General features: G+C 49.2%; 1 protein-coding gene across 1 annotated transcript; it reads right to left on the bottom strand.

Moving 5' to 3' along the window:
* Window positions 1-668: 668 nt before the first annotated feature.
* On the bottom strand, window positions 669-1,613 carry LOC311165861 (olfactory receptor 2AP1-like; the record flags this gene model as incomplete). Its single annotated transcript, XM_084227357.1, has 1 exon — window positions 669-1,613. One exon carries the CDS (start codon window positions 1,611-1,613, stop codon window positions 669-671), a length of 945 nt encoding a protein of 314 aa, XP_084083483.1.
* Between the last annotated feature and the right edge of the window lie 10,791 nt (window positions 1,614-12,404).

Below are 12,404 nucleotides of genomic sequence, written 5' to 3'. Positions count from 1 at the left end.
GGTCCCGGTTCTTATTGGCTGTGGTCGCTGATGGACGGGAACCTCGGCAAATAGGAGGCGTCGCAGGCAGGAACAGCCCATTCAACCTCTCCAGTCCCTCCCAGTACAGCCCAGTTAATTCCCAGTACAGCCCAGTTCATCCCAAGTAGATCCCAGTACAACCCCAGTGCCTCTCCAGTCCCTCCCAGGACAGCCCAATCCCTCCAATACACCTGAGCTCATTCCCAGTCCCTTCCAGTTCCCCCCAGTCTTCCCCACCTGCTCTCAGTGACTTTGGGGTTTCAAACCTGGACACTGGTGCTGATGGCTGTCCCAGGGAAGGAGCTGGACAAGGTGTCCATTGCCCAGGAGCTGTAATTGGGATTGTCACTTGTTCCTCTGAGCTCTTCTCTGTTATGGAGATGTGCCCTTAATGAGCTGGTGGCTCTCCAGTAAATGGCCCTGGGAGCAGCCAGGGCAGAGAATGAACTGAGTTTCTCCTCCTGCCATTGTTGGTGCCGTGTCTGGGTGTGCAGATGAGTCTCTTGTCTCTTAACCTGCAGGACACAAGCCTGCAGGAGCATCGGTCTCCTGAGGCAGCCCTGTTTGGGGGCTGCGCTCACAGGCACTGGTGGTGTGTAACAGGTGACTCCAGATTCTTGGGATGGCTTTCCAGAAATGCACCATGGTTAGGGGAGAAGCTTTGTTCTTGCCCTGGCAATGGATTTGCTCAGGGCCAGGATCACAGATTTGTTCCAAAGGCTGTAGATGAATGGATTTAAGAGTGGGTACAGGACTGTGTTCAGCAGAGCTACAGTTCTGTTGGTGCTCAAGGAAACAGCTTCTGCAGGACGTGTGTAGAGAGCATGGCAGCTCCCATAGGCAATGGATAAGGTGATGAGATGGGAAGAACACGTAGTCAAAGCTTTCTTCCTCCCAGAGGCTGCTGGAAGATGCAGAACACAGAAGAGGATGCAGATGTAAAATGCCAGAGTCAAACATAAGGAACCCAGCACGACACAGGATATGAAGACAGAGTCTATTTTCCAGAGCAGGCTGGTGTCAGAGCAGGACAGTTTGAACAAGGGGGAGTTGTCACAAAGGAAATGGGGGATCTTGGAGCCACAGAAAGACAGCTTGGAGAGAAAGAGCAGCCGGTAGCTCAGCAGGGCAAAACCGAGGACCCAAGCAGCAACAGTCAGGTGGACACAGAGCTGAGGCTTCATGATGGCAGCGTAGAGCAAAGGTTTGCAGATGGCAACATAGCAGCCAAAGGACATGACAACGAGCAGGATGAACTCTGTGCAGCCCAGGGCAAAATAGAAATAGTTTTGGGCAAAGCAGCTGCTTAGTGAGAGAGTGTTCTGACCAGAACTCAGCATCACAAACAGTTTGATGCTTGTGGAGGATGTAAACCAGATTTCCAGGAAGGCCAGGTTGCTGATGAAAAAGTACATGGGGGTTTGCAGGTGGTGATCCACACAGACAAGGAAAATGATGGTTGCATTCCCCATCACTGTTGTCAGGTACATGAGCAGAAGGACTCGAGAGAAAAATACCTGCAGTCTTGGATCAAGCTCTGGGAAACCCTCAAGGATGAACTCAGTAACTGCTGTTTCATTTTCTGGTCCCATGCTGAATTCCAACTCATCCTGCTGAGACAGGAACTTGGCAAAAACAAGTGGGATAATTTCACAGTCTGGACAAACATTTCTATCCTTCCTTATCTGCTTCTTTCTTTTCCTGCAGTCTTGCTCTAGAGCACAGAGATCGTGCTTCAAACAATTCTCACACCCTGATTGCTCTGTTTCCCATTTCAGGTAGAGACCCCAGGGATTTTATTGTGTTCTTTCTACCTTTTCCAAACACTCCCAAAGAATTATTTCACCAGAAGAGAGGATTCTAAAGAGCTATTGGCTCTTTCCCCCCATTCCTGGGAAATTCCCAGCTCACTCAGACCTACTGCAAAATCTGTCACACCCGTGTGCCAAACCCCTCTAATCTACAGCACAAACACTAAACTGTGAAATTACATCCAATCTGTGCATTGAACTTCCTTGTTTCTACTTTTCAGTACTTGCCTTTGGATCAGGAGTCCCTGAGGATCTGTTGATTCCAAAAGAAGCGATCCCAAGTATCTGTTTTGCAACCCTCTGCTTTCTTCCACAGCTTTTCCCTCTCTGGCTCTTCAGGAAAGGAATGGCGAGGGCAGAATAGGGACAGGGTATAACTTGGTTTTTAGTACCCTAAACGAGGACTGGAATTTATTATGGATCTACACAGAGTGTCACAATCTGAGCTGTCACCTGTCTGCACCAAAATGCACCTGTTCCCATGCAGTCCTTCATTGCTATTGCTATCAAATAACCCGAGTGCGGAGCAAAAGTGCCAAGAAGAGGTTTGTAACTTCTGTTTTGTGTGCCAGTTGGGAGCACCCAGCCTCCAAATGTTCTCTTGTCTCCACTGGCTACAGAGGGAGTCTCGAGAAAACAAATTCTCCTGGGCGTCTGCAGGGGAGTAGGTGAAACTTACTTTTCAAATCTCAAAATCCCTTACTCTCAAATCCCTGATTAATTAAGTTACTCTGTTTTGAAACCAAAATACACAGCTAAGAAAAGATACATGAGAAAAAGGTATGCAATAAAGACTGGTATTTTTCCTTTCAGGTTTTTTTGGTTTGCCTTTAGACATGGAGAAGAGCAGAGAAGATGACTTTGAAAATAGAATTATTTAAAATGCTTGAGGAGAGGGAGGGTCTGAAGCAGTGAAACAAAGCTCTGTTGATGTGCAACCAGAGCACTGAAGTCACCAGTCCCCTGGGTGGCCCAAGGACTCTCCCATCTCATTGTCCACACAGAGCAGAGGAGAGACTGGTCTGAGACAGGTCATCAACTTGAAACCAAGTGACTGAGTTCAGTCAAGAGCCCTCAGAATGAACCAACTCCAAAATGAGTAAAAATGAGTCACCTTCGAAATTAAGTGTGGGACTGAAATGTTTGGGAGCTCTGCAGGTGGGGACTCGGGGCAGCCCTAGAGATGAGCAGATCCTGCTGTGCCCAGGCCGATTCTTGTGCATAGATGCAGTGATCACCACCCTGGGTGGAGGCTCTGACTGCTTCAGAGGCCCCTGTAGCACCTTCTGCTGCATAGCTGAGTAAAACTGAGCAAATTACAATTACTTAAGATGCTTCCACACTCCAGAGACCACAGGGCAGGTGGATTAACAGAACCAATCAGAATAGCTTTAGGTGAAGCCACATTTGATGCAGTTGAAGGCTCTCTTGCAAAGGTCACTCTTCCAATGTGAGTTATTCCACAATTCAATCTTTTCCCTGTGTCGGGAAGGATGAAATTTTGTCAAGAAAGTCTCACAGATATGTATTCTTAGCAGAAAGATTTTTGAATGTAGAACCTGAAGAAGGAATAGAGATGGAAGCAAGTTTTCATATAGAAGAAAAGAATTGCTGAGCCAGTCCTACTGGGTAACCAAGAGGCAAAGGTCATGTTAGTTAGAAGGGGGTTTTATGACTTAGAGCAAAGGATAAACCCACCTCAAACAAGAAGATGTTTTAACCAAGCAGAAAGAGAGCACAGGCAAACAAATCAGCAGATGTTGAAAGTAGAAAAAAGGTCTCAGAATTTTCCACTGCAAGAAAACTGAATAACAACTTCCAGCTTAAATTGTAATGTACTAACTTTTAGTGATTGGAGAATAGTAACATGAATATGGTAATTATAGTAGTTATGATAGGCCATAGATAAAAGTTAAGGTATAGATTGGTTCTTCTGTATTAAGATACTCAGCAAAGAAAAGTATATAACGCAATGTAACCAAAACCAAAGGGTCTCCAGGCCTGCCTGCAGCTGGAGCTGACAGCTGTAGGCACAGGCTCTGTCACCCATGACTCTGGACTGCTGCAACATCTTGGGTGTAATAAACTGCATTTTGAAGAGCCGCCTGGAGTCCCACATCTCTCATTCAGGCTCTTACAATGAGTTCTGTTCCAGCCATTGTGGATCGGAGTCGTGGCACTGGAGGTTTTGGATCTACAGGACCATCTCAGGTTCTCTGGACTCAGAAGGTGACAGATGAGCATCTGGAAATTTAATGTTTGGTCACTGCTAAGGGATGTCATCCAGAAACTACAGCAATATCAGGTTTACTTGACACGGGAGCAGATGTAACTATAATTTCACAGTTGGTTTGGCCTCCAACATGGCCTCTCACTCAATCAACCTTTGGAGTTGTTGGGTTGTTTGGGTCAACTGCTGGTGCTTTATCTGCGATCGCAATCACTGTAACACATCCGGAAGGCCAACAAGCTAACATCAGACCTTATGTTACCAGTGCTCCATCTAATTTATGGGGATGTGATTGCTTAACCCAGCAGGGTGTTAAAATTACCACGGATTTTTAGTGGGGGCCACTGGGATGCAGGGCCTTAAGCATCCAGTTGTATCCTTGACGTGGCTGACAGAGAAGCCTGCCTGGATGGATCAGTGGCCCCTGCCTACTGAAAAGCTTCTTGCCCTGTGAGGCTTAGTGGCAGAACAATTGTAAGCTGGACATATTGAAAAATTATTTAGCCAATGGAATACTCCTGTGTTTGTAATAAAAAAGAAATTGGGTAAATGGAGACTTTTGCATGATTTGTGGCAGATAAATGCTGTGATGGCTGCAATGGGTGCTTTACAATCAGATCTTCCAACGCCTACAAGGATTCCACAGGGATGAGAAATAATTATCATTGATTTGAAAGATTGCTTTTTTACAATTCCATTGGCTGATCAGGATAAAGAAAACTTTGCCTTTACTGTGCCTTCTTTAAATCACGAGGAACCAGGCCAAAGTTTTTGGTTTTGCCTCAAGGAATGAGAAATTCTCCAAGTATTTGTCAATGTTTTGTGGCACAGGCTTTATCAAAGGTCTGAGAGCAATTTAGCAATTGTTAATGCTATCATTATATGGATAATATCTTGTTGGCATCTGAAAAAAACCAACAATTATCAGCTCTTGAACAATGCACTATGACAAAATTAGGAGCCTTTGGTTTGGTTATTGCCCCAGAGAATGTTCAGAGACAGACGCCTTGGAAATATTTGGGGTTGATAATCACCAATATGCAAATTGTGCTTCAACCCTTAAAATTGGACATTGAAATTAAAAATGTTGCTGATGTACAGAAATTGGTTGGTGCAATAGGTTGGCTTAGTCATACTTGAGCATCACTAATCATCAACTGCAACCTTTGTTTGACCTATTGTCAGGGATTACTTCCTCTACCAGTGAGAAACATTTGACTGCTGCAGCAAAAAAGGCTGTAGAAGAAGTTGTATTTGCCTTGACATCTCAATTTGTTAACAGGATAGATGTTTCTCTGTGTGTGCAATTATTAATTTTGAGAGATGGTGAAATATCATGTGGATTGTTGTTTCAATGGAATGATAAATGGGAAGACAAATTGCAAATTTTGGAGTGGATATTTTCATCTTTCAGGTCCCGAAAAACAGCTCCAGGTCTGTGTGAACTTTTTGCAGACATCATTATCAAAGGTGGCAGACGCTGCCATGAGATCTTAGGCCATGATCCTGTAACTATTGTCATACCAGTACAACAATGGTATTTTGAGTGGTGTTTTCAAAACAATCATGAGTTGCAATCTGCTTTATCTTTTTTTACAGGTCAAATAGCATATCATTTACCTTCTCATCCTATTTTGAATTTCACTAAGAAGATTCCCTTTCAGGGGAAACAACTTTGCTCTTCTGTGCCAGTGGAAGGTGCAACAGTTTTTATAGATGGATCAGGAAGAACTGGAAAAGCTGCTGTAGCCTGGAAGAAAGATGACTGCTGGGAACATGAAGTAATGGTTCAACAAGGGTCTCCTCAGTTAATTGAACTTCGTGCCGTACTCTTGGCCTTTACCTTGTTTCCTAGTTCCGTAAATATAGTTACTGATTCTGTTTATGTTGCTAATTTAGTGAAACACTTGAATCAAGCTGTGTTGTATAATGTAAAAAAGAGAAACCATTATTTGTTATGTTGTTGAAATTGTGGACCGTTATTCGTAATCGAAAGCATTCTTATTTTATTATGCATATTCATAGCCATACATTGCTACCTGGATTCTTTGTTGAAGATAGCGCCTATGTGGATTCCCTTGTGGCTGCCTCAGCAGTAAAATGGTGCCTAATGTGCTGCAGCAAGCTGTTCTATCTCATCAATTTTTTTACAAAAACGCCTGAATTTGGCCATCTAAAGTATGTTCACATCACAATTGACACCTTTTCTCATGTCATGGTTGCCTCAGCGTTGGCAGGTGAAACAGCTCGGGATGCTATTCGTCATTTCTGCCACGCCTTTTCCGTCTTAGGCATTCCATCACATGTAAAAGTGGATAATGGCCCGGTATATGTTTCAAAGGTATTCAAAGTGGTTTTTTGTGCCTGGGCTGTTGGTCATTCTACTGGTATCCCTCATGCTTCAACAGGCCAAGCAATTATTGAATGTGTTTATGGTGTGTTGAAGCGCCAGGTACAAAAACAAAAAGGGGAATGCAGAGGGAGTTGCCTCAAGTGAAATTAGACAAAGCTGTCTATGTCTTAAACTTTCTGGGTCCTTTACCTGACTTACAAGTGTCTCCTATATTCTATCACTTTTTGTCTTTGAATTCAAAACAGCCAAACTAAGAAAGGTATTAAGGTATGGGTAAAAGATTTAATCACGGGAAAGTAGACTGGCCCAGTGGAATCAGTAACATGGGGAAGAGGATATGCATGTGATTTAACAGAAAATGGCCCTCGATGGGTCTCTGCCTGTTGTGTTAAACCTTGTTTGGAGCACACAGAAAAGGACAGGATGGGTGGTTGTACAGTGGGAGCAAAATGAGTAGGTAATTGCATTGGTTATTAGGTAGATAGAAGCATGGACCCTCAAGGAATGTGTGGTAAAGATGGTAATTCAAGACAGAGTAAAGGGAGATATAGGCTTACGCTGAAAATGCAAAATTTAAGTTAGTGGATGTTCCTTTTTCTTCTTTTCTTTGAATTCTCTTTCAGAGAGGTTGGTAGTACTGAGAAATGTGTCTTGTACCATTTCCTTTTGCAGGGCACCGACAGTCCCAAAAATAGGGGAATTTGATGTACCTAAGGGAGAAGTGTTGCCTTTGCACAGGGGTTGGATTAGTAGCTGAAGTCCACACTTTGAGCAACTAGGTTGGTTGCCCGTTATGAGAGCAGCAACCAGTTGCAAGGTTAAGTTGATGCTACTTGTTTCTAAGTGGTGACTAGGCAGATGACTTGGTCTCTGATTCTGTGTGGGAGAAAGTTATTTGATTAGAGGTGAAGATGTCATTCTGCTCCAAATGTGTCATCTGGAAATTGCAAGGTCTGTGGTGGTATTTGGAGATCTGTTTTTATGTGCCTTGTTTGTATATAAACCTCAAGATTGTGAGGGTGTGTGTTGTGGAGTTGGTAGAAGTTGGTTATCTGTAAGTGAATGAAGAATGGTTCCTCCATCTGCTTGGATTTTTGCAAGGGCCCTGCAGAAGTCCTTAGCTGTTGTATCTGTGGGTCAAATACAAAAAGGGGGAATTGTAGGAAAGGCATTTTGTTCTGTACTTGTGAGCCAGCAACGGCCTCCTGAAGATAAGGAAAGCCCCTTATCTCTCCCAAGGAAGACACCAAGGCTGTCACCATGGAGACATGATGAAGGAGAGAAAGTTAAAAGATACGGACTCTGGCTGGCTCACAGAATGACGTGGCTCCTTGTTCACCTACTGAGAACTTTGTTTCTCTCTTACGAACAATGGGCAGTGAATGTGTCTGTTAAGTAAATGTAGATATCTTGAAAAACTATAAAAGCAACATATTGCTATAATAAATCTCTCTTTTACACTCTTCTGATGGAGTTGGGGTGTTTTGCGCTGTGTCCCACTCGATAGTGACACCCCCACAGTCCCCCACACCAACCCCTTCCTGCGATCCCACACCTTCCTCTCCAAGTGTCCCCTCCGTGAATGCCCCATCCTTCCTCAGGGTTCCTTTCCAAGCCCCTCATCTCTGTGCCCCTCTCCCTCACTGGGGTTCCCCTGTCCCTCCCTGACACCCCACAGGTCCCTCACTCTCCCCTGGTGTCCCCCCCCCTTCTGCAGAAGTCCTGCCCTCGGGGGTGTCCCTTTGGGCGCAGCCCCCCAGGGGACAGGTGGCACCTGGGGACTGCCTGGTGCTGAGCTGCATGGTGGCCACAGAGACAGGTCCCCTGTCCTTCTCCTGGCACCGGGAGGGTTCAGGGGCACCACTGGGCACTGGCCCCTGCATGGAGCTGTGCCACATGGGGGACAATGACAGTGGCCAGTACCGGTGTCAGGACTGCATGGCTAAGAGTGTCCCTAAATGTCACTGTCTTGGGAGATCAGAACCCTTGGGCTGTGGGTGAACCCACCCACAGCACCCCCATCCCTCCTGGCTATGTGCCAGCCCTGTCTCTGTCCCCACAGTGCTGCAGCCAATGCCACCATCACCCCTGGTCCCCTGTCGCACCAGATGCGTGCAGGTGACTCCATGACCCTGCGCTGCTCGGTGCAGGTGGGCTCAGCCCCTGTCACCTTCACCTGGCTGCACAATGTGCAGGAAGTGGCCCAGGGTCCCCTCCTGAAGCTTGGGGGCATTGATGTGGGACATTTGGGCACCTACCAGTGTGTGGACACAAACCAGCTGGACGGGCAATGCGTGTTCCGGGCACTCAGCCCAGAGCTGGCCCTGTTGGCGACCCCTGGCTCATCCTGGGTCACAGGTGGGGTCACACAAGATCTCCAGGGTGTTCAGGACTCTCGGGGTTCAGGGTGACCCCGGTGTGTCCCCCTCTGTCCTCAGAATTTGCTGTGAATGTCGGCAGGACCCTCCTGTTCCTTGTCCTGCTCCTGGCTCTCATTGGGGGCTGTAACTGCTGGCACCGCCGGGGTTGGTGACAATGGGAGGGATGGGAGCCCTGGAGTCAGGGGCAGCCCCCAGAGTGAGGGCAGAGATTGGCAGCACCCAGGGCCCCTGAGCTGGGGGGAAACTGAGCCCACAGTGACCTCAGCTGGGGGTCCTGGGAGAATATGGAGGGTCTTGGTTGGGCTCCAGGGCCATCCCAGGCGGGATTTGAGGAACATTGGGGTGGCACTGGGAGCTCCCGGAGGCTTTGGGGAGCTCCTGGACGGCTGTACAGGGATGTTGGGGGATCTTCTTGGGGTCCTAGGGGAGTTTGGGGGTGCCCCTCCCTGCCAGGCTTGGGGTTCTGGGGCTCAGAGGGTTCTTTGGGAATGGGGTACTGGGTCATGGACATCCTGGGGAATGTCGGTACATAGATAGGTATTCCAGAGAGGGGAGAACCTAAGGACTGAGGGTCCCATGATTTGATTTCCAGGGGAATAGAGGTCCCAGGGATGGGCAGGGGCTGGATGGACCCATGGGTCTCAGCTCCTTCCCTGGGTACTTCAGGTTTTGGGGTGACCCAGAGCCAGCACAGCCTCCACAAGGTGCCCACAGCCTTTGGGTCACCCCAGACAGATTCTGTGGGGCTCTACGTCTGCGGAGTTGCTGCAAAGGTGAGAATTCTGTGGGGAAAAATGGCTTGGCTGTGGTTTGCTCAGCCCTGCAAGAAGCACAAAGCCCAGAGTGAGCCCAAGCAGTGGCTCTGCAAGGGCCTTTGATGGTTTTCAGAGCAGGGCTAGCTGGAAACCCCCCCTGCAAGGGCAGCTGCGAGGGAAACAGTCTTGAAAGGCCTCAATCAACAATTTTGTTACTTGGAGCAAGGGTCTGAGAGACTCCCAAAATCCTGCAAAGACAATAACGTTTTGCACAACAACCTGACCCCACAGTGCCCGTTGCCAATGCCAATGTCCCTCCTAGTTCCTGTCTCAAACCTGCAGCCCTTTGGAACGGCCCAGGAAGAATCTTTGAATTCTGGCTTGGCTGCCAGACAAGAGGGAAAAGTGTGGTAACAGCGGGAAGTGACTCTTCCCAGTGGGGTCTTGGTCCCTCCATCCTGACCCCTCCCACCAGCTGCCTCCCGACAGCCCCGGGGCGGGCGCCGGCAGAGGCTGCCGAGCTCCTGCAGGATGAGACGTTCTGGGGCAGCGCCAGCTGAGCGGGGCCTGGCTCCCTCATGTCGTCCTTCCCCGCAGCACTCGGGCTCCAGCAGCCCCGGGCAGGTCCTTCGGGATGTGCTGACCGCTCCCGGAGAGCTGCTCTGTGTCGGGAACCAGCCCAGGAGCACACGAATCATCCCCAAGGCCTGGGCCGGGACCTCCTGTGAGGCTGAGCCTGAGCCCTGAGGGGTTTGGGAGCCCGATGGGTGTCACTGCTCTGTCCCAAAATCTGGGGGAGCAGGAATGACAAGCTGTGCCCCACCATGGCCCGCCCCCTGGGCCTCACCTGAGCATTCTGTGGAATTCCCAGCACTCCTGCTCCACCTGCATGCCCAGGTGCTGTTCCCATGGGCCCCCTGCTCCAGCTGCTCCCACCTCAGCTGCTGCTCCAGCTCAGCCTTCCTGGCCAGCCAGCGGGAAGCAGCAGCCACATGGCACAGCCACTGAATTATTCCCAGCACCAGCAAAACCTTCCCGGCAGTAAAGAAAGCTCCTTATGGGCAGAGGTGGGGGCATCGTACCCCCAAATGGTTTCCAATGCTACCTTGTGTCCCCCAAAATCCTTGTGAGAGGCAGTGGAGCCATGTGTTTGTGCACCGGGATGCTTTAGGAGCATGGCTGAACTTCAGAAGCCCCAGCCCTAATTACAGCACCTCCTTAAGGCTCTGCAGCTCCCAGAGCAGAACAGGAGCATTGTCCCAAGCAGCTCTAGTTTTGCCCCATTTTCCCCTCCCAAGGCAATGCCCCCAGCCTTGTCTCTCCCTGTGCTCCAACTGAGGCAGCAGAGCCCTTGGGGCTGTGGCTCTGCTCTCCTCCTCCTCCTCCTCCTCCAACTCCTCCCACCCCTGTTGCTTCTCTGTTGGGACCAGCAGTGGCCCAGGAAGGGCAGGAACTTGAAACGTGCTCTGGAATCCCCTGAAAAGCCCCAGCAGAGTCAGCACCGAGCACCAGCTTTTCTTAACATCCCAGGGCAATTCAACATTGCCAGAACTGCTGTGCCAGGACTGAAGGAGGAAAAGGGAGTGAAAGGCTGAGGGTTTGCAGGAATTGTGGTGCAAAGCCACCAGAGGCGCTGTTGTGGACCCGAGACCTTCCTGGGGTCAGGTTCTGCCTTCCTTAAATTCGGGATCATGGACATTGGTCGTGGCTATTGCCTAAGGCATGTGCCTGACCCCGGGACACTGCTACGCTTCCACTGGGCACTGGAATCCAACCTGCTGCCTTGGTGGCTTCTGCCCGCTGCCGGTGGTGGTGCTGGGACTGATTGGTGCCTGTGAGTTTGCAAAAGGAGCGATTTCCCCTCCTGCCTCCCGTCCGAGGCCGCCATGGCCCCTGAGGGGATGGAGCTCAACCAGGGCGCCCCCTGCTGGCCGGGAGTGCTCCCGGCAGCGCCCCCTGCTGGCCGTGGTTTTAACTGCCACAAAAACCAACAGCACTGAGCGGGAGGGAAAGTTCCGGTTTTGTGTTGTTTGTTCTGCCCTGGTTTATAAATTTCCCAGTAAAGAGCTGTTATTCCTTTTCCTGCACTTCTGCCTGGAACCCCTATAATCTTTGAAATTAAAAAATGTTTTAAGCATGGGTCTTCTTTGCATTCCAGAGACGTTCCCACTTTCCTTGGCAGATATTTCTCATTCAAAAGAGTTGCCAAATCCTGGGTTCCAGCGTGAATGGGACAGACACTCCAACAGGAGACAGGGTCAGTGTCTTCACCACCTCATGCTCTGCCTTTGAACCCTGTTTGGCTACCAAGGGCCCTCCCCCGGGTGGCACTACTGGTCACCCGGCCACTCAGGAGCTGACTTTGGCAGAGCGTCACACTGTCCCCAGTGTGCCACAGCTGACAGACTGATGCACAGACGGGGCCCTGTCTCACCAAAAGCAAGGCCTGACCCACCCCTGCCACACACAGCCATTCCAAAATGTCTCCAGAAATCAAACATTTCCTGTCTCTGGAACCCTGTCTTGTGCCATTGCCTGATCCTGACTGCCCTGGGAAAGGGGGAGGCTCTGGAACCCACACAGGGCCTTTGTGACATCCTCGAGTGGGGAATATAGCAGAGGAGGCGTTTGGGACAGGGGAGAAGACAATCTACAGCCTCCCGAAGGGTGCTTTGGCCATCAGAGCAAGGAAGGTCCAGAGCTCTGCCAGGTTCCTCTGGTGGAAGAAACATGCTGTGGGAATTGTCCGGGGTTCTTCATTTTTAGGGGCTTTCCCTGAAAATTGTTCCTTTTTGTGACCCTTTGGACTCAGAACCATGTTGCTGTTGCTGTTGGTTTTATTCTATCTCATTG

This window comes from Fringilla coelebs (genome assembly GCF_963513975.1).
Source record: "Fringilla coelebs genome assembly, contig: SCAFFOLD_30, whole genome shotgun sequence".
NCBI lineage: Eukaryota > Metazoa > Chordata > Aves > Passeriformes > Fringillidae > Fringilla > Fringilla coelebs.
Note: the sequence above shows the minus strand (reverse complement) of the source record. Positions and strands in the feature narration are given on the sequence as shown.